Raw genomic sequence first — 22,865 nt, forward strand, 5'->3', positions numbered from 1 at the left:
AGAATGCATTTTTTTATCATCACTTGTAAGTTTAGACCCACCCGTTACTTACATGTGATTGTTATTTGGGAAAGACTTTTTTTTAAAACGAACCACTTATTTATTAGCTATCAGAAAACGCTGAAATAAGTTCCATACAATAAGCAGTTTTTTCTCAATTCATGTTTTTATGTGGAAAATTGTCATTTTTAAAAAACAATTGAAATTCGATTATCTCGAAAACTACTAATTTTCGGACGGGGTATCATATGGTCAAATTTATTGCAAATTGTCTCTACTTTAACCCCTTTCAGGGAATACATCTAATTACCAGTCAGCCTGTATAACCGGGACAGCTACGACAATGTTATGAGTTGCGTGCCACATATTTTTTGTAGCATAACCTATTTCGTTGGCAAACTTAACACCATTGATAACACTATGAAAGTGAGACAAGTAATTTACGGGAATATTCTAGTTGCTCCGTGCAGCAACGGTACTATACAATTCTGTACTTTAACAAAAAACACTTTAAAAAAGTTATTTCCAATTCTTAGCCACTGAATTAAATAAATAGACATACAATTGCATAAGAGGAAGATGGAGTCGATTCAACTTGAAAATTAATGTAAAATATCTGATATCACTGCCTTACGTAATTTGTCTTTCGGAGATTTATATTCTTCCAGCCACCAGATGTATGAGAAGCTCACGGCAGAGAAAAATTGAAATTAGCTGACCCATCCTAGTGCAATTTGTCCTTGATTGAACCTTGATTGAAACTTCGTAAAGAATATAGTGAACTGCAAGGTAACTGATTCCTTGTTTGATGTGTTCAAGACGTTGGAGAATGTCTCTGCAGTTTCTGGTAAGGTTTAAGAACGATTCTATGAAATAGAAGATCAACAAATACTCTTTCGAAAAGTATAATCATAATGCAATAAAGTACAGCAGAAACACTATCCTTGTAGCCTATTTATAAAAATGCAAACATTAATTCAGATGTTCAGAAAGAACAGAAAAAACTATATGTTACATCCAACTTTGCTTTAGAATTTTAGTTTCGCAATTAGATAGAAGTGGCAGAAGAGCAACGTAAAATAACCTAATTCAATAAAAAAATAATTCAGAATGTTACTCAGCTAATTAATATTCAGCTTAGGTTATTACTTTGTAAAGTATAGTTTAAGGTATAAATTTCCGAAATGTGCATGTTGGCTCTTTGAGAATATTTGTCACTATCCTTTGTGAACGTTGGATTTCTAAGTGTGAATTTTGTATGAAATCATAAGGAATCAAAACTTCAATCTAAAATCAAACGTTTTGGGTAATCCGAATAACAAAATTTCATTGATCTTGGGACAACAATACACTTAGGACACATTCCTGGATATAGTGATTCTGATTATCCTTTCAGAATCGTTTATTATCGTAAATACACATTTGCAATATGAAAATGACATGCTTAACTTTTATTTTACAGTTGAGTTTCCTCAGCATTACAAGAAATAATATTGAATATCGCATATCAGATCTGGTTCCAACTCGATGTTGAAGATGTGAAATGTTTAATTTTTTTTCGTTTCTTTTCCATCTCTTATCAGAACCTTTTTACATCACTTTTTCCTATATTTTAGGCAGCTTTATGAACCATTGGTAAAGGAAAAGCGACTTGTGCAAGCCTTTGTGTGTGTGTGTTGATGGTCTCAAGCATGGCAAACAGACGATGGTCACTGGTGACAGCAGCAGTTACAATCATATCAGTTGTTGCATGTAAGTTTATTTAATTCTGATGAGGGTTATTAGAGAATATACGAAGTAAGGATGGAAATCAGGCTTAATGAGTAACACTGGATGTGATCTTCACATGTCTCTCTGCCATCAGATTTATATATTTACTTATTTATTGAATCATACTTATATTAATTATGAAAAAGGAGCAGATTCAAGGGCGTGCCGAAGAAGGGAATGGGGGTTAAATATCAGTTAAACAAAAAAAATAGCATTCCTTGTCCAATCCTTTTATATTCACAATATTTATATAAATCACAACACTCTAATTTCATTGGACATAGATGGAAATGAATTATGATGTAAACAGTTGATTTAGATTTCGGGAAATAATTTGCTGATTTTAGTAGATCCTGAACATGCTGAAATTTCAAATGATTTAAAAGTGTCGAAGTGTCTGCTTAGAAATGTCACTCTTTTACTACAGAAATACGAAAACAATATCTTCAGGAGAGGAAGCGAGTGTAGAATCCTATATTTTTTCACAAACATATACAATACATTTGTGTAGTATGTCAGGAATTGTGAATTATCACTGCTGAAATTATAAAAATATTTGGTATATTATAGGTATATACGTAGTTTTATTGTTTGTATAAATGCCTTGAATGACTGGTAATTTTTGTTCTCCAGTTTACCATTTCGTTCTCTTGTTTTCTTAATTATTGTCGCCTTGGTGGTCAAGGCCGATGAGTGATCGACTCAGGATCTAAGCGCTGAAAGTTTCTGGTTCGAGTCCTGGCCTGGGTATTTATTCCTAAATTTCTTCTTATCATTTTTTCTTCATCGATGGTACTAACCAAAAGTGGCAGTAAAGCAACGTAAAATATTAAAAATACAATACAAATGTTCTTAAATAATATTATCTTGACCTCTTCAACAGGCAAATTGGTAAGTGTTGCACCCTAAAGTAAACATAATTATTGTGGGAAGTTTGTTCGATCCTTGCAGCGGAAATGAGTGGGTTCCCCACCTCGAGAACTGCTTGCGAACATAAATTTCTCATGTCTGTTTTGACTGGTTTGGTTTATTTTACTTCGCTTTTCTGACACTTTTGGCTAATCGAGAAGATGAAGATGATTGATGATATTATGAAACTGATTAAGGGACACAAAGAATACCCATGCCCCGGCTGGAATTCGAACCTTGGACCACTGGCGTTGTAGTTCCCTTGTTGCTAACCACTCCACTACGGAGGTCGGCTTTCTCGAGTTCTATCCACGATAGTATGAACATAAGAACCATCGGCAAAACTGTAGCCTATATCTCCCTTTCTTATTAGTTGATTGTGCATAAAAGTGGACTAAATCAGAGTTTTCTCATTTCTTACAGTGGCTTACACATTCAATTACTATCAGACGGAGGTGCAGCTCCATGGAGAAACTGTGTCCGCATCGGAGATAAACATTTTGAAACAACGTCTAGCTAGAAAACTCTTAGATATACACGAGGAACTCAATGGTAAGATCCCGAGAGGCTATAGTGTTTAGTTACAGATAAGGGTATATATACCCTTATCTGTGGTTTAGTATATAATCTGGTAACCAAGTATCCTGGGTTTGATTTACTGCAGAGTTACATGCCAGCTTAAAATGAAGGTCTGATCTTGGTCAACTTCTGTTTGGTGGTTTGTGTGTGCGTGTGATCATTTATAAGAATCAATATATTTCAAAACTGATAATATTTTTATCTTTCGTTTTTAACAACTGCCGTGATCTTGGCAACACAGCTCGTACATATTTTCTCATTTGCAGACTCTTGCTTTTCTACCTCTCTAGGTCAATCACGAAGATCAGGATGGATGGTGATTTGATGACATATTTGAAGAAGCAAAAACAATGTAAAAAAAAAAAAAGTAAAGTTCTCCCCTGTACTTTGCACCACGCCATGAAGGCGTATAGGGGGTGTGGAGCTAGGCCCTCACACATTTTTGATCACGGCCGAAGGTGGGGGTGATGTGAAGCAAAAAACAATGAGACGCTCTTACCTTGTACAGGATTCGAACCGACTTCCGTAGCGCACTATGCTGACCATTACGTCACTCACGAGTGTTGAGGTTAAAGTAAGGCCTGTAGTAAGAAAAAAAGGACATTTCTTGAGAACATATAAGCCATCTCGGTTAACGAGCTCGTCTAGTGGACAGATTGTGATCTCGTCATCGGAGGTGCCGAGTTCTGTTCTGGGTGTGGGTGTTTTATCTAATCATAGCTTATCCTAGAGAAGAAAAGCCATGTAAAATAAGAAAATTTAGACAATATTCTTTCCGTGTATGTCTTTTTTAAAGCGATTTCTTATTGTTTGTTCAATAAGTGCATTTTAGAGAAATATCGAACTAGGAGAAATTCAATTCTTCCATATTTTTTTTTTTTAGCATGACGCAAATACATAAATAACTATGTCATTTGCAAGGAATTGAGTGAGTATATGTACATAATTGAGCTAAACTTGAATGGCATTAGCACTTCCTTGTACTGTAATGTCGTTCGATAACTTGATAAAGATTAATTCATTTTTCAGGAAAAATGCATTTCTAATAATTGAAGAATCTTACATTGTGCTTTTCTTTTTCCTTATATTTTAGCTAATTACTCGACAGCTGACATTCAATTTCAACTCTTGAGTATGGTGAAAAGATTGGATCCTGGATACAATTCCATGAAGCATGCAAGACAAACTCAAAGTAGTGGTAGTACTGGTAAGGTATGCAAAGAAACATATACAAGTGGAAGTGGCTTCGTTATAGGAAACTGTTTCGATGATAATGCAATAAACAGTCTGGTTACTCTTGTATGTGTTACATATAATGTTGACGATGATGAAAGGGTTGATCAGCTTTACTTGGCATTGAAAAACATTGTTCATTCTTACAAAAAGTTGCCGATTATCATAGGTGCTAATAGGAATAAAAAAACAAAGCTCCCGGGAAAATTTGTTAATGGACGTATTAGTTATTTTAGAAGCGGTTCAACTCTTGGAGCTGTATTGAACAATCTCATCAGCGAAGTTACGACGCCTTACACACTCATAGCAACGGACATCATCACCCACTTCACATCAGATGCGAATTTGGAAAGGCAAATCCTGGTAATGTCTACACTAGATAAGGCTGAAGTTGCTGGAGGTGCTTTCAGAAATCAAACTGGTCACTGGAGAGTTGGATGTTTCCAGACTGAACTAAGAAATTATCATTTGGAATACGTTGAAGGTTACTATCGTTCAGATGTAGACTGCATGTTCTGCGACTACTTGCAGGGGCCTTTTGTTGCAAAAACGTCGCTTTTGAGAAAAGTTCCTTTCGCTAGCGGACTTCGCTCAGAAGCTGTGATCCCCATGTGGTTTCTGGAATTGAAACAGCTCGGTGTCCTGGTAGTTAATTGTCCAGACGTTATGTATTTCACGTGGGGGGCTAAATATCCTGGCAAATCTGAGAAGCATTCGTGGTTGCCTGTTATGAAACAACTGCAGACGTACAGAGTCCTGACACCAACGAACACGTTGCTAGAATTTTCTTGCGAAGAAGTTGGCCTGACTTGCGATCCTCTCCAGTGGGTACATTCCTATATGTTTCCTCCTTGTTGCTTCCAACAAGTAATCCGTACTCTTCAAGAATTTGACCTTGTTGCTAAAGAAAACCACATATCGTATAGAGTAACCAGTGGGACTGCTCTAGGTGCGGTAAAACTCAGAAGCTACATGCCTTGGGATCCAGACGGTGATATTGTCTTCGACGAAAACAGTCTTGAAATGATTCCCAAAGTGAAGAAGGACTTAAGAGATAAAGGATTTGACATCCGCCCACTTTCGGAATCCAACAACTGTAGCTTTGTCTTGGGTACGCCAGATGTAAAGTTAGACATGGTCTGCGGAGAGCCTCAAATAACATCGCTACCTGATGATCTCACAGATGTCCCGACAAAAGTTAATATATCTGGTGTGTGGTTGGACTCAGAAGCAAATCCTGGTCTGTATGTACGAAGTAAGTACGGACCATACATTTTGACGCACAAGCAACACTGTATGTTTCATCCACATCCAAAAAGTTGTAAGGACAAAACAGGACCAGGTGCATGGATGCCTTGTGATAAACCTACTCATCATGCTTGCCTTAAAGATCATTTTCCAAATGATGGTAGTATATATTTTGATTATACTGCAAAACTTCATCTCATAAGCGGAATTAATGAAACATCTATCTTAATGTATAACTAGTCAAGTAAAGAACTCTAACTGTACGTGTAGCGAATACAAGTATAAATGCTGATTATTTTCCCAGTACCCATATTTCTATGATTTTATTAATGTTAGAGTAAAACTAGTCAGTTAACAAGCTTGTACAAAAACAATCCTCGCCAATCAATGCATGCAGTTCTTTCAGTAATTTCAAAAGAGTAAAACTATACCCATATTTGTGAGCCAGTTATCATGTGCATATGGTTGTTTCCTCTCTTAACCCTGTAATTTTCTTTGCATATTTATATAAAATAGTAGAGAAAACTTTTAAGTCTATAGCTTTCGTATTTCCTACATATACTAATGATTCTTATCTAATCTCTGGTGTCAAAACATTTTTTTGCTTCTGTATAAACAGTAACTTCTAAGGACATTATTGTCATTTATTTGCATTGTATGAATGTATGTTTTAATGAATGTAATAAAAGTTTGTATGAGATACGAAAATATTGTTAAATTATATCAAATAAACTTTTCAATTTATATCCAAATTAATTAAGTTATATACAAAGTAATATAATAATTTGAAGAATGGTAATATGTTTTACGAAATTTTCTTGTTTTAGAAGACAAAAAGAGAAAGTAAATATATGGCAGAAATTCAACTTCATTTTATCTTATTTAATTTCTCATTACCCTTTGTATATTATTGTTAAGTCCCGTGGTTTCACAAATTTAACCTACATTTAAAATTTCCCTCGTAATGTGCGTAATGTTCCTTTTTCCATGTGACCAATATTCGGACAGATCATTTTTACAATTAAGATTAACACCAGATCATCATTTGAACAAGTGATTGTAAATTATAGCTTATTGTTTATTCAAAATATAATAGTCTTATACAAACACAGTTAATTAGTTTTTATACTTACACCAATAAAGTATGTGCTAATATATTGTATGTAGAACATAGTGACACAATAATTTATTGCTATAGTTGTCTAAATACTCAGGGATGTAAACAATTCGGTTGTAATATTTCATTGTCTATATCTTGCTGGATTTGTACAAGAAAAATATGCCAAGGATTCTTGTACAAGACAAATGGTGGAATATATTTGTTTACAAATAAGGTGAGATATGTGCATTTTCTTAACATCTCACATTCATTCCAACTCTATGAATTAGCAAGAAATGGCTATAACCAAAATTCTAGGTATTTCACAATTTAACTCCGACATTATCTTTTATAACTTTATTCAGTTGAAAATCCTTTATTTTAAGTTCCGTACTTCTGATATCCAATTCCTTTTCTCTCAGTTTTAACTCCACTTCCTTTATTCGAAGTTCGAGAGACTTGACCTTCAAGTCCAAGAGGTGTACATTGTTCTGAAGGTCGGTCTCTTTGAGGAGTGCCTTGTGGCCTCTGATGACAATCTTTCTCTTCAAGTCATAGTATCTTGCTTTGCTCCTGTCGGCTTCAGAGCACTCAGTCGACTCAGAACTAGACCCGAATCCCTCATTTTTTCGTTTCTTAGGCCTGTTGATGTCCTCGAGTGGCGGGTGTGACAGGTTCGACGACTCCTGGGACAAATTATCCTCAGTGAAGTTATCAGGTTCGTCCGTAAGTGTATCCACTCCTGGAACTTCCTGGTAGGATATTCCCGGGAGTCGATCACGTGCCCTGCTCCAGATTCCGTGGACGGTTCTCAGAGGTTCTTCTCTTTCCCGGAAGGCTGACGGATATCCTGGTAATGTTTCTTTGAAGGGGAACTCGGTTGTGATAACTGGGTGCATTTGCTCGGGTGCTTTTGAAGGTGGTTCAGGCAAGGTAAACCTAGGTAAAACAAATTTTGGCGTCATCTCCTTTGAAGTTGTTGGTTTGTCAGTTGGGTTGGTTCCGTGACCGGCCTGTTGAGGAGCTCCCTTATCATTGAAAGGATATTTCTGTGGTTTATCGGCAAGGGAGATTATTGGCTTTTTCTCTTCCGACGTGAATTTCGATGTCGGTTCTCCTGTAACATGTCTCGGTGCTGCTTCCACCAGTTTAGATTCTTGGGATTCTTTTTTCGTACTGTTATCACGCTTGATGAAATCAGAGAGATGTTCGTTTCCTGCTACTTCAGCACTGAACCTAGCTTCCATAGAAGCATCTTCAAGATCGATTCCGCTCGCAGGCTCTGCAATGACATTGATTTGCACGATAATTTATTTCTCATAGAAAACTGTGGTGACAAGAAGAAAAAGTGTGGTTAATGATGATGTTAGGACAACACTACTGAGTTCAAGAACGGAATTAATATAAACACGGGTACCAGGCAACAACATTATTTGTCTGATAAAGGAAAGTCCACAAATTGTAACGAACATACTTTTCAAATTAGCATGCAATATTAAATGGACGTTGTCTAGTGATTTAAACTTTACATATTCTAACACTACATTTCGAGAGATCACATGTTCTCTCGTCTTCAGGTGAAATTTCTTTTGCCGGTGGTGGTAATCGAACCTACGACAGACCTGTGATATTTACAACAAATCCGTTGCTCAGTGGAGTGTAGTAAAAATCACAGGTCTGTCATAGTTTCGATTCGCACCGGCAAAAGAAATTTTACCTGGAGACGAGAGATGAGGTGATCTCTCGAAATGTAGAGTTATAGAATATGTAAAGTTTAGAGCATTTGACAGTGGATGATGTCCAATTAATATTGCATGTTAATGTAGAACAATTGTCACTAACATTCATAGAATTATACTTTTACATATTATTGTGAACAAAGAAAGCAAAATGCTTATACGAGGGTCACTATTTATATTTTGAGCCTTGGCAACACTGATTGAAGTTAGGCGCGATTTGACGTTTGCACGGAATCGTCTGGCATTATTGTCCATAACGTACTTCAAATGTTTTGTCAATAGCTTCATTTGTGTTGTTTATGTTGCCTTGGAGATTGCGCGACAACAATAAAATGGAATTAACTCGCGTTAACATTTTCGTGCGGTGATTTTTTACGATTTTCGACGTGTGCATCGATCAACTTACTTCCACATTTGGCGATCAAGCCCCATCCTTTGCCACTGTGAAACGCTGGTATAACGAATTTAATCGTGGCCGCCATTCGCTCACCGACGAGATTCGCGAAGGTCGTCCAAAATCAGTTGTTGTTCAAGAAAACATTGATGCTGTGCAAAACCTAATACTGCAAGATCGTCATGTGACATACTGTGAGATTGAGGCAACCATAGGCATTACTTCCACCAGCATATATAAAATATTACATGATCATTTAGCTGTGAGAATGGTATGTTGTCGTTGGGTCCCACACAATTTGACAAAAACCCAAAAAGACGCTCGCGTCAATTGGTGCAAACAAATGCTCAATAAATACAATCGTGGTGCTTCAAAAGACGTATATAAGATTGTAACAGGTGACGAATCATGGATATATGCATATGAGCCGGAACGTAAACAGCAGTCGACTGTATGGGTGTTTCAAGATGAACCCAATCCAACAAAAGTTGTTTGCGCTCGAAGCACATCGAAACAAATGGTCTCCTGTTTTTTCGGAAAAACTGGTCACGTGGCAACTGTGCCTTTAGAGGAACGTAGAACGGTCAACTCTGAATGGTACACAACAATTTGTTTGCCAGAGGTCTTCGGTCAAATACGGAAAACATACAAACGCCGTCGGATCATTCTTCATCAAGACAATGCCAGATGTCACACATCTCGTCTAACAACCGACTTTATGAACAGTCAAAAAATCGAATTGATGGGTCATCCGCCGTACAGTCCTGATTTGACACCCAATGACTTCTTCTTGTTCCCGAATGTCAAGAATAAATTGCGTGGACAACGATTTTCGTCGGCGGAAGACGCCGTTGATGCGTTCAAAAACCATATTATGGAGGTGTCTCAAGAAGATTGGAAAAACTGCTTTGACAAATGGTTCGAACGAATGCAAAAGTGTATTGACCATAAAGGAGAATACTTCGAAAAGCAATGAAGCAGATTCAATGCCAAACTCCTGTTTTTTCATTGTTAGGCTCAAAATATAAATAGTGACCCTCGTATGTAATAAAGTAGCGTCAGCAATAACAGCACAAGAATGAAAGCGAAAATCAACAACCATAAGCGTTAGAAAAGACGGATCCGACGTTTACTAACAAAATTATTATTACTCAGAAAGAGAATGGCGAGCATTAAATAGTAACTAGACCATGCTAATTGAACTTTCGGTTTCCAACAAACTAATACTGATCATGCTGTGTTTGTATAGCTCCAAGAAATTTAATATAAAAAACAATAAGAATGAATTTTATGTGAAAGTATATAGTCTTAGATCAATAATAATTTTTATACAACTAAAAGTACATTTCGCAAAAAAAGAAAAAGGAAAGAAAAAATGCAAGAAATGTTATGGCAAAGAGAAAAAAGCATATGAACTTCACAATTATTAGTATTATCATGCAATTGATATTCATTGCTACGCAACTAGGTATGGTGCGGTGTCCGAAGCAATATTCTACATTTGTTCTTCTACATCATATTAAAATGAAAGCTCGTTGTTATATTAAAGCTTTTTGAAGTAAATAAGGTAAGTCTGCTAACTAGCTCTGGAAATAATTAAAACAGGTTACCTTCACAGACGAAATAGTGAGGAGTTGAACACACTTCATCGACGAACTTGTAAGACATTTGATTAACAAACAGCAAACATTCTTTCTTCGGCCGAGGCACTTTGTATGTCCAAGGAGGAAACTGCACCGAAGTGTTCACTGAGGACGGAATTCTTTCATGCGTCGACATCCATACGAAACTTCCATTGTCAAGAACGCCATTCAACCAAACGCTGTCGAGCACTGGAAAAGACAGTACTTCATCAGACATTTGTACTGATTGTAGCATTGTATTAATTGCAGCGCTCGGGTGTAAAACATGGTAAGTGACATTTTGGGCATTTGTGAGTTACAAAGCAAAATGTGCCATCTTTCAATTTTCGAGCCAAATTGCCATGTCATACAATTTGCATTGGACTCAGTGAAGCCTTCGGAAATTGGTAAACACAACACAATGCAATTTATCTACAAAATAGCTTCTAATAACCTTTTCTCTTAATAAACTCAGAAATGGTGATTAGCCCAAGAGGTATAAAAGTGCCGCAAAATGACTGGGATAGACCTCTATCTGTCCTGCTCTCTCTCTCACACACACAGGCACGCAAGTATGTATGTAAAAAATAGTGTATATATAGGGAGGAGGGTGTTCATGTATCTGTGTATAATGAGGTAAGGTAAAGGTAAAGTACCATGAAGGTGTATAGTGGGATGTAGGGCCCACACATTCTCGATCTCGTCAATTTTTGAATGTTGTGTGCTCAGCAACACGCCCCGTTCGCATTTATCCCCCTCCCTCAGAGTTGCACCAAGATACCCGTTTATTTTAGGCTGTATGAATCATGATAGAGTCTTTTTCTGCAAGGACAAGGCCGAGAAAATCCCGACCTTAGAGCACCCACCTCAGGAATCAAACCCTGTTCTCCCTCGTGCCAGTCAAGTGCCCTAGCTCTTAGACCACCGAAGCTACTGTGTATAAGGACTGAGAGATAACAATAATTTATTTCGCATTCGAAGATACCAGAATAGAAGCAACAATAATACGATGGGATAATATCCTCCTTGATCACCTGACTCCTACTATATCCTGTAACCTCCTTGACGTCTGAAGAATTAGATGCTCTTTCGAACAAAATAAAACAACATTATTTCTAATTGCACTCTTTCTGCATCCTACCTGGAGTGGAATTGGACAGGTAATTGTGCACGTGTTTGCCTGTCTCTGGATCAGGAACGGTGGCGAGGCTGGAATGCATGGATGAGCAGATGACCACAGCCTTGTAGTGAGTGACTTTCTGTTTATAGTATGTGTACTTCTTCTTCCTGTAAACGTCGCTTCGACTTCTCGCTATAAGGTTTTGTTTCGTTGCTTCGTGTTCCACTGGAAAGAAACATGAAACGATACGGTCAGATTAATCAAATTGTGTCGTCCTTGTTCCAGGATCTGAAAATTGTTTCGAGCAAATTTGTTTTAACCCCTAGTCAATATAGATTGCTGGAAAGTATCTGTATAAAATATAATCATAATTTAATAATCTTATCCAACATCTACAGTTCAAAAAATATCCAATAGGGGAAAGAAAGCACATCCCTTCTGGAATGGAATCATTACAACTTCATTACAAATAATGAAAGCGATAGTGATATTAATATAATGTAAAAATCTTTTCTGAAAATATCATAATGAATAACTACGTAGCTACAGATATTTATTTTCTTTTTAAGAAAATGGACTGCAACCATTTTATACTTTACTTCAAATATTACATGTTTCATCTACAAACTAATTGGAAACTATTTTTAAAATATTAATATTCGAAAGGAATCGTCATGAATATATTCAGGGGTTTCTCCAAGCATTCTTTCCTGGGGAAGGGGGCAATATCCCAAACAATGGCCACTTCAAATAACACTTCTTTAATTTGAAATTCCCGAATTCCTGTAACAACCCGTGCAAGTTTTATTTGTAATTATCAGTCCCTTATACTAATTAACGCAAATTTATGTGCCTGAAATAAAATTAAATGCGTGAAATTTTTATAATTTAAGGCTAGCTTTAATTTTTCGGCCGGGGGAAGCTAAAAGTTCTGAAAACCCCTTTCGCCTCTTAATTTTCTTCAGTTTGAACTTTCGTCGTCGCCTTATAATCAAGGGGTCCCGGGTTCGATTTCGGTGGAGGCATGTAGTGGTTCGGATCCCACTTTCAACTGTAGGTCCAGTCCCGATTAACCTTGCTGTACATAAACTGGACTTAAAACACCAACTCTGTTTGAGCTTTACAAATTGAATCACAAAATTTCAATTTTTAAATGTAAATTTGAAAAAAAGTATCTAAAAGACGCTGCTTACCGTCTCGTTCGCAAAGAAACATTTCGGTGACATTGCATTCTGCCGGTCGAAACGTCATTTTGTTCTCTAGAATGCGAACCGCCAAACAAGGGAAAGACGAGTTGATTTCTTTGCCTTTCGCCCATGGTGGAAATTTCTCTCCTTTTCCAGTCGCTATCTGCTCGTTGGTTTTATTCTGCACCCACTTCCAGATGTCTTCAATCCTTCGCCCGCCAATCCAGATGTTCTGAGTATCTGAAACTGGACATGACCAATACGCACATGAAAGTACAATGAGAGTTCAATGAAATTTTTTCAAGTGGAGTCAAAATCGTAGTGGGATCTTAGAATATAGTATACTTAGTGTACTCTAAGAATGGATAGGTTGACGTCATGTTTACGTCATCATAAGGAAAAATGATTTAGACAGTATAAAGAGATATGAACAAAGCGATAGAGAAGGAGAAAGTGGAAGAGATATAACAGAGGCATGGGGAAAAGAGCGGGATGGAGAAAGAAATAAACCAAGGGTAGAGAAAAAAATGAATGAAGAAATACAAATGAAAGAAGCGAGAAATAGAGAATGAGAAAGAAAGAATGGAAGAGAAAAGAAACAAGAAACAGAGACAGAAAGGATAAAACTGATTCATTCACGCGCGCACACAGAGAAAGGGAAGAAAAGAGAAAGGGTGAAAAAACAGAAGGAAATGGAAGAATATTGTTAAGAAAGAATGAGTAAGTATAGAAGCAAATTATAGATAAAATAGAGAAAACAGAGTGAGTAATCAAGAAGATTCAGGTATTTTTAGACTACTGAATAAGGAAGGTGAGAAATGTAGAAAGATGATACATGAAAATCAAAAAGGGAATAAGATGTACAAATAAGAAGAGAGAATGGATGGACAAGTAAGCAATCATTCATCTCCATCGTCGCAATTAGCCATTGCATTTTTTTCTGTATATTCATCTTGCACTCACAATATAAGAGGGGCTATCAGAATTACATCTCCCTCCGAAAAATATATTATTATCGTAGGGATAAAAATTACCGTATTTGCCGACGTATAAGAGGCATCCTCATTTTTTGACAATTTATTCTTAATTTACAATATTTCAAATATAAAGTAACATGTAGGTACACTTTCAACAAATAACTTGCCAATCTAACTAGGAAAGAATGAATACTCAGAACAGAAAATTTCCAGAAATGAAGGTAATCAAAAAATTGAGTATTCGGCGTATAAGACGCACCCTGTTTTTCAGACCTACTTTGGAGAGAGAAAAAAGTGCGTCTTATACGCCGGCAAATACGATAAGTTTATATAATAATCCTAGAACCAGCTGACACGCATTATACCGCACCTATTCCAAGTTGGTTGATATTGTCTGTGATGAAGTTGGCCTTGTCCACATTGTCGACTTTCGCCAGCGTGGCGTTGACGCCAAGGCAGTAGGATTTTGCCTGCAGCCAGCCGAGTTTTCCCAGGTGCAAGGAATAACTGTTTTTGTTGCTGTACACGAATGGCTCAGGATCATGTTCCGAGTATTTTATAGCTGTAAAAGACAAAACATAAAAGATGAAGTTTGAAATAGAAGTTGATTAATAAATTTAAGAATTAATTCTTTATCCTATGAAAAGGCTTCATAAAGTAAGTGGCACCAACTGTTAAGTAAAGTTGGGGGGCGGAGGACCTCAACCAAACGATTTATTTTATAACTTTTAATGCATGTCAGGAGTGGGTTGCAAGCGCGCTTTTTAGGGGGTATGAAGGTAAATTTAGTTTCAAAGTTGTGAAAATTATGGCGAGGATTTAAGTGCGTATTAGGAAGGTCTGAATAATTCACTGCCTTTACCCTCCCTTTTGCAGATCGTTCATGATTTCAATAAACAGTACACCACGATAATAATAATAATAATAATAATGAAATTCTTTGTTTTTAATTTCTATCGCTCGAGATATAAGCACGGGTCATGGGCGTCAACCCCCTCCGGGAATTGGCATGGTTCATCTCAAGTTACAAGAAATCAGAAAGCTTGTTATACTTATTGTTCATATAGAAACAACAGTTCAGTTAGTTATTATTCGAAGTAAGAAAAACGTTAAATTGAAAACTGTGGTGTAAAATGCATACTTTGCCATTTAAACCAAAGAATAAATGGTTTCACAATTTTCAAAATTTCTATAATTAGAGTTTTATGTGAAAGGTCACACACATCATAAACACCATGGCTAAAATTTGCCCCTAACTTTTAAAGCTTTTTTTTTTTGAATGAGGTGTGTAAAAGTTAATAACAAAATAGAAAAACTATGCATTTCAGTACACTAACTGTACTAAATGTAAAATAATAATAATAATAAAAACAGCTGTGATGGATATTCACTCATCTGGTGGATCGAGTAGGAAATTTTCCCCAAGGATATAATAATAATAATAATAATAAATTTTGAGTAACAGTTATTTTACTAATATATAATAATTATTTTATAATAATAATCATAAGCATGATAATAATAATTATTATTATTTGTACTATACAACTTTTTTCAATGGCACGGGTGAACTAGAATTGGCTGACGGGAGCAGGATACTTGTTTGAGCTTGAGTTCACTTAGGCACAGATAGGCTAATCTGGACCTGCACTGCAGTATAAAGTGGAATCTGAACCACTATGTGCCTGCCACCTGTGGGAATCGAGAGCACGAGGTCTTGATTACAAGAAAACAGCATTACTACTACGCCATTGGGGATACCCAAAATAAGCAAAACATAATTAATAAAAGTTGTTCGTCATGTTCTTTACGCTCTGTGAAAGTTTATGGCGGTATTTTTCATAAAGAAATAATAGTTCAGTTAGCTATTATTGTAAGTTAAAAAAACGTTAAATTGAAAACTGTGGTGTGCAACATCCTGTATACCCGCCACACAAATAAATAAATGTGTGTGTGCATGCTTCGAAGTTCGAAACTTAATACAGACTATTGTATATAAATGCTGGTTGGTGAAAATTATTTCTCAAAATAACTTAGGAGGGCAAGGGGAGGATGGCAGCCACTTGGGGGAGTGGGGAGCCGTGGGTCACCCTAGCGCCCCTTTAGTGTGCTCTAAATTGGGGATTCATAGCATTTTGATACGCATGCGTCAGCAAATAATTTCAAACAAAGTCTCGATCTCGTCCGTGAAATTGCCTAGTCTTTTGAAATTGTCAACCTGCTACAGTTGAATGCATTTCCTGCATGAAAAAAAAATCCATTAACATCGTTGTTATCTATGCACGAACGAAACGATGATAACGATGAGCTAATGAGGGTGTTATGGAATCCCATTTCGCAAGGCACATCTAAAAAAACAGACTTGTTTACGATCGTCGCACAATGAACAAGAAGATGTGCGTGTCGAATCGTTTACGACACATCGGGTCCCATTTCAGTGCATCGAAGTGGTCAACTATCTTGTTTACGTTCCACTTCCTGTATTTGAATGCTATCTTAAATGGCATGTCGTCATTGCACAGCCTGAGTGCGTTAGCACGTTATCTCTTGGTATGTAGGTTCTTTGCTAGCTGTTTGGTAGTTCTGGTGTCAATATTCTTATCTCGATATGATGATACGTACTTTGATATCGAATTTGCAGATGTCATGCGTTGTATGATGCACATTACGTCGTGAATAAATGTTTATATTCGCAGAGGAGAAATATCCAGCCTCAGAACACAACATCTACGTTATATGTGCTGCATCTACGTGATTGCTGCTGGAAATGAGCAAACATAAGGGGAGTTAATTTGAAATAAATTAATTAAAGGCAGACAGATGAATGAGATAAGTGTTGCTTGTAGTGCAATGTAACTTGCAAGATGAACATGAAAAGAAATTACAATAAGAAAAAAAAACAATTCCTCACTGTAGGATACCTTATTCTTCTCTGTCTCTTTCTTTCTCGCACTCTCTTTTCATATGTCTCCCTATCATCTTCCTAGCTTCCTCAATTTATAATTTATGTATGTTTGCTCCCTTTGAATCGCATCGAGCTGTCCGTACTGGTTAATCCCCACCTCCCCTCCTCCCCAAAGGAAATCGGCATCGTTCATTTGAAAGTACGAAAAGAAAGCAAGAGCCTTATGTTTGATACAGTAAAAAATAATAATAATTTTCAGTTTATTAGTATAAGCAAGGAAAAAAGTGATTTAGCTGCAAGAAAACCTATCACCTGTAGCTTAGACTTATTCTCATGTGTGACATTTACTCTTGCATTCTTTGTACTATTTTAAAACAGTTCCCTTTATCTTTATGTATGACTTATTATACGTGTCTTTTAAATTGCATACACACACATCGCATTGCAGGTGTATACATAAACACGGTTGAAGGTACGCAGTGGTTCGATCGCACTTTAAACTGTAAGTCCAGTCCCGATTAGCATTTCTGTACACAAAGTGAACTTAAAAACACAACTTCTAAACACCACAGCCTTAACATCGCCGCGAAAAAACACGAAATAAATGAAATGTGAATATCAGGACAGACCTCTATGTCTTCATATTCCACCAATTTATCCAAAAAAGAATATATGAGATACTCTTCAAAATTTCACAATGAAATTTACTTTTAGTGAGAGAGGTTACACAGAAAACTTCGTGAGGCCCTACCCGTGAATTCGCGCCCTGATATGGATAGATGATATATATATGCAGATGATGTAGACATACTAGGAGATGATGTAAATACAATTAAGAATAATGATAAAGTATTTTTAAAAGCAGCTAAAGAGATAGGTTTGGAAGATAGCAAAAAAAAAACTAAATATATGCTTACAGACCGAAACCAAGTATCAGGTAATAATCAAAATCTAATTATTGATATCAACTCGTTTGAAACAGTTTCCAAATTCAAGTACTTAGGGGTAATACTAACAAATGAAAAAGATATTAAAGAGGAAATTAAAGGCAGGCTTAATTCAAGAAATACGTGTTACTTTTCTCTTCATAAACTTTAATCTTCTCGTATAATATCTAAGAAACTAAAAGTTAAAATATACAAAACAGTAATTTTGCCTGTAGTATTGTATGGATGCGAAACTTGGTCCCTTACATTAAAAGATAAACATAAATTAAGAGTATTTGAAAGTAAAATCCTTGGAAAAATATTTTGACCTAAAAGGGATGAGGAGACAGGTGAGTGGAGAAGGTTACATAATTTAGAACTACTTAATTTGTATTCATCTCCAGATATTATTAGAATGATTAAATCAAGAAGACTTAGGTGGACAGACCATGTGGCACGAATGGGAGAGGAAAGAAGAGTTTACAGGATTCCTGTTGGGAAGCCTGATGGTAAGAGACCAGTAGGAAGGCCAAAAAGAAGATGGAGAGATAACGTTGAGATGGACCTAATGGAAGTCTTAGGGATGGAAAAGAGTGGATAGATCTTGCTCAGGATAGGGACAGATGGAGGCCTGTGTTGCTGCAGCCATAAACCTCCGGGTTTAAGAAGGCTAGAGAGTTAGTTAGTTAGATATGGATAGATCAGGCTTTCTCTGTAGTGTAAATATCTCTTACAAAACTCATGAATGCTGATTTCAATGTAAATGCATCAATACTGTGATAAATGCATCACCCGAAGAGAAAGCATAAGTTCAGTGTCTTCTGCCTGAGCGCGTCTGTGCAGGCTGAGTATTGTTTCCACAGCATACTATAGTTTTCTGAATCTTGTATCTTGTCTGATGAAAAAATAAATGTCAGGGTCAACCCCGAAGCTTTCCATGGGACTGTGTACATAGAGGATAGAAAATATAATTTTTTAAACCTCTCATAACATCGAAACAAGTCATCTACGAGCAAACCGTTACCGAGAAAAGTTGTTATGACCTTTACTGTGAAAATTGATGGCGTTGTAAGACAACATCCTGTGTAATAACGTTCAAGATATTTGCAAGTAGCAAAATTTGAAGTAAAATGAATGTTGATTAACAGAATCTTTTACATTATATTCTACTTAATTTCTCATATTCATATTACACTATGAAAAAAGTACTGCAGGACACAATCTTCTAGATTTTTGACAAAAAATTATATCCATAGCGAATCTTAGCAAGTGGGTTGAGTGGTCGAGTCAGGATATCACCTTCGAAGATTCCGTGTTCGAATCCTGGTTTGGGCAAGGGTATTCCTATGAGAGCGTGCCCCCATCAATTTCATCTCACAATCATTCATCCTTGACGCTGTGACTAGCCTAAGGAAACTAAAAAAAGGATGTAAAATAAGACAAATGCAAATACAGAATTTGATGCAGCCCACGCTTCTGGTTGTAGAAAGGTAACACAGATATTACTTACGTATATAGCAAGATACTCCAGCTATGAAGAACAGGACGAAACACAAAAGCATGTTTGCCTATTTCAGCAAATGAAAATGCGACACACTATACAACGTGACAATCTATGGCTATAACTCTTTTCACGAGCTCGTCAGTACCAAGTGGTGTATGAAAAACGACTGTGGCACATTCAGACTCCTAAATGTTCTCAAATTGCATTTACGACTGTTGTTACTATGCATAAAGCACTTTAGAGTCAACATCTATTGTTCCCCGAAGCGATTTGTCTCGTAGACTTACGTTGCCGGCATCCATAATTCGAAATAGAGGGAAACTAAGCATTCTGTACATTGCAGGAGATTTTTTAAAAAGTTATTAGTTCTTGAGGTACTGATGTTCACACCTAAGGTTGATCATATTTAATATTAGCAGTGTGATATCTTCCTTAGACTTTCGTTTTGGTGGAGAAATTCCAGTAATTTCTTGTGAATCCTCATTGTATATGTGTGATAAACATACACAAATTTCAGAACAAATTAGATTCTAATGTATTTTATAACACACAACAAACAAACAAACAAACAAACACACACGCCAGTAGTACAATAAGCCCGTTTGACGGTCATCAATTGGGGTTCAAAAAACCTCAAAAAACTCACTTTCTCTCCACGTTCCGCGCCTCATTTATTGCGCTAATGATGTTTCACAGCGAAGAAAACAGCACCAAAACATCAAATTTTCACTTTACTCATTTGGGGTTCGCCAAAATCTCAAAAAACTTATTTTTATTAATTGAGGTTCACCAAAATCTGAAAAAAAAAAAACTCACTTTCTCTCCACGTTCCGCGCATTTATTTGTTGCACTGACACAACGTGATGAGTAAATAATACACTTTCTCATCTTTGAAGAATGAATTACCTTATTGTAATTTTCCAACTCTGGGACCAATGTTTATATATCGTGACCTTTGTAAACCTCTTTCGGGAACAATGTGTCGCGCACACACACGCGCGCGTGCGTGCCTGTATTGTGACGAATGCACTCTCTTATTTTTGAAGGATGAATGCACCTTATTGTAATTTTCCAACTCTGGGACCAAATGTTTATATAACGTGACTTTTGTAAACCTCTTTCGGGAACGATGTGTCGCGCACACACACGCGCGCTGACACAGCGTGATGAGTAAATAATGCACTCTCTTATTTTTGAAGGATGAATTACCTTATTGTAATTTTCCAACTCTGGGACCAAATGTTTATATATCGTGACCTTTGTAAACCTCTTTCGGGAACAATGTGTCGCACACACACACGCGCGCGCGCGTGCCTGTATTGTGACGCAAACAAACAAAAAAAAAAACTTTGCCTGTTATTACAAAAAAAAAAAACTTTGACCGTATTCTCAAATAACTGACAAGGACAATGAATCTTTTTGGCTTCCACAAACAGATCAACATGGAGACTGCACCGCCAAATTTCAATAACCTCTTACCTTCTGTGTTATCTAAACTCAATGGTTTACTAATTGTTCATCTCAACAGCATTTGGACGAAACTGAATGACGATGTGGGCAAGATGTTTTATGTTTTTAATAACAATTTACATTTCTACGAAATTCCGATCGACGGGAAACTTCAAATCACCGTGAATCCGGAAAACGCAGGCGAAATCAAAATTTCTACCGGCAAGAATATTTTTCGAATCAAGCACGACAAGATGCTTTCTAACATTACGTACGATGTTTCTGCAGGAGATTATCTTTACATGGAACTTCTCGGAGATTACGACAAACTCATTCCTCTCTTCGTAGAATTACGAATCGTCTATCCTATTATAAATAACCGTTAACCAAAAATGCCTAACGACATTTTCGGCAACACCAAGGGTGTAGACCACGCAGAAGAGATTCTCATGTTGGACATTCGAGTTAAGAAGTTGAGGACCGATTTGATTGCTTTGCAGGAGACCTTAAACAAAAGTTTAGAGTCGGAAATCGCTACGCTCCAAACGCAATGTCTCGACCCCATTCTGAAAATCGATTCCGAACTGAAGACGCTGATAAAAAATTATGTTGACGTATCTTCTTACGACAACGTTCAAAATATACAGTTGAGCGTGGATTCGCTTCAAAATGATTTGGCCAAATTACAGCAATTTCAATCGAAAAATGAAGATTTGGAAAAATTGAAACTCGAAATCGAAGAACGAACTTCCGCAATAGAAAAGAATTTCTCTGAACTTCAAACCGTCGTGAACGATATAGACGCAGAACGCTTGCATGTTGTTGTTTCCAAATTACAAGAAGAATTTACCAGCACGTTGGAAGAAATTAAATCCAAGTTGCAGACTTTGGAAGATACAATGACGAACCTACCATCGTCGGACGAACTGCAGGTCATCGGTAAAAGCGTCGCGAACATAAAAATTCAATTGGAGGCGTATCAAGATTTCGAACACATTCAAACCACCATCGCTACGCTTCAGGCGTCCTTGGAATTGATCAACGAAGAAATTAAAAATATTCACGCTGAAGCAAGAGCGTTGACGAGCATTCAAGACACGTTGAGCACGGTTCAGCAGAAGATCGAATATTTAGAAAATTTGAACGTCGAAACGAATCTCGCTCATTTTCATCACGTACTCGACAACATACAGGGTGACTTGGAATCGTTACGGACGAGCGTGCCTTCGAGCGAAGATTTGGAAAAATTGAAAACGGCGGTGACGGCACTATCCGATTCGAGCGACATCAAAAGCTCATTGAGCGATCTCGAGAGTAGGGTGGCCAATCTCCCCACCTCCAAAGAATTGCACGCTTTGAAAAGAAACATATCTCGAATGCTGAAACGACTGGAAACGGAAACGGCGAACGTGGAACAGATTCGAGACGAAATTAGTTCGCTGGTGTCGACGCTGCCCACTTCGCAGAGCGTCGCCGACCTTCACACGCAGTTTACAGAGATGCGAAGCATCGTGAACGATCTTACCGAGAAGAGCTCGAAATTGAATCAAGTCGAGAACCTTCAGAATATTGTAGTCAACATCAGAGATCAAGTTGGAGTGCTGGAATCCACGCAGGAATCGACGCTGGCCTCTTTCGGTGCCAAGTTGCAAGAACTCAACGAAAACTACAAGCAGTTGAACGTGGAAGTGAAAATCAAACCGTCGTTTTCTGCCGTAACGGATACCATAATCGAGCATTTGCTGCCCATCGAAAATAAACTCGGACAAGTTCACAGTAATCTGCTCGGCGTCGACACTAAATTCGCTAAACTGCATTCTCTGCAAGCCATCGAAATCAACAGCGTACCCAATCAACAGAGAATCTCCACGTTCGTCGAAGGTAACAAACTGTACATGTTGCATCCTTATCATCCGTACTACAAGTTTCTCCTCGATGGCACGATTCAGATAAACGAATTTTCGTACTGGTCTCACGGTAGAAAAGCTAGCGTTCCCACCATGACTTTGATATCGAATCGTGGTGTCCAGAAAGCAGGAAACATTCCTCTGGCACGTTGGAACGAAACGCGCAACATATATGAAATACACGAAGACGAAGATCTTACCGTTTTCGACGTGAGTGCCGGCGATAAGCTGATCATTCAAAACACGAGCGAGGTACCACCCTCTTTGAATCCCATCGCGCTTGTGCTTCTCTTGAAA

The 22,865-nt window shown here is 37.2% G+C and overlaps 2 protein-coding genes across 2 annotated transcripts; one reads left to right on the forward strand and one right to left on the reverse strand.

Moving 5' to 3' along the window:
• The first annotated feature begins 179 nt into the window (after positions 1-179).
• On the forward strand, positions 180-6,591 carry LOC146000140 (uncharacterized). Its single transcript, XM_083137483.1, has 4 exons — positions 180-847; positions 1,617-1,752; positions 3,103-3,231; positions 4,352-6,591. The coding sequence occupies exons 2-4, from the start codon at positions 1,680-1,682 to the stop codon at positions 5,977-5,979; spliced, it is 1,830 nt and encodes a 609-aa protein (XP_082993609.1). The 5' UTR covers positions 180-847; positions 1,617-1,679; the 3' UTR covers positions 5,980-6,591.
• A 212-nt stretch (positions 6,592-6,803) lies between these two features.
• On the reverse strand, positions 6,804-19,395 carry LOC146000133 (uncharacterized). The gene is made up of 6 exons (XM_083137478.1): positions 19,219-19,395; positions 14,248-14,439; positions 12,907-13,146; positions 11,735-11,938; positions 10,582-10,803; positions 6,804-8,120 (listed from the first exon to the last, which is right to left on the reverse strand). Exons 1-6 carry the CDS (start codon positions 19,268-19,270, stop codon positions 7,162-7,164), a joined length of 1,869 nt encoding a protein of 622 aa, XP_082993604.1. The 5' UTR covers positions 19,271-19,395; the 3' UTR covers positions 6,804-7,161.
• Positions 19,396-22,865: the final 3,470 nt, after the last annotated feature.

Source organism: Lepisma saccharinum, chromosome 1 (genome assembly GCF_977018435.1).
Source record: "Lepisma saccharinum chromosome 1, izLepSacc3.1, whole genome shotgun sequence".
Lineage (NCBI taxonomy): Eukaryota > Metazoa > Arthropoda > Insecta > Zygentoma > Lepismatidae > Lepisma > Lepisma saccharinum.

Bases quoted from the DNA above. Each gene is read 5' to 3' on its own strand.
- LOC146000140 (XM_083137483.1), top strand. From the start codon at position 1,680: ATGGTCTCAAGCATGGCAAACAGACGATGGTCACTGGTGACAGCAGCA. The intron at 1,753-3,102 runs GTAAGTTTATTT...CATTTCTTACAG, and splicing joins AATCATATCAGTTGTTGCAT to TGGCTTACACATTCAATTAC. The intron at 3,232-4,351 runs GTAAGATCCCGA...CTTATATTTTAG, and splicing joins TATACACGAGGAACTCAATG to CTAATTACTCGACAGCTGAC.
- LOC146000133 (XM_083137478.1), bottom strand. From the start codon at position 19,270: ATGCTTTTGTGTTTCGTCCTGTTCTTCATAGCTGGAGTATCTTGCTAT. The intron at 14,440-19,218 runs GTAAGTAATATC...TGTCTTTTACAG, and splicing joins TGGAGTATCTTGCTATATAC to CTATAAAATACTCGGAACAT. The intron at 13,147-14,247 runs GTGCGGTATAAT...GGTCATGTCCAG, and splicing joins TATCAACCAACTTGGAATAG to TTTCAGATACTCAGAACATC.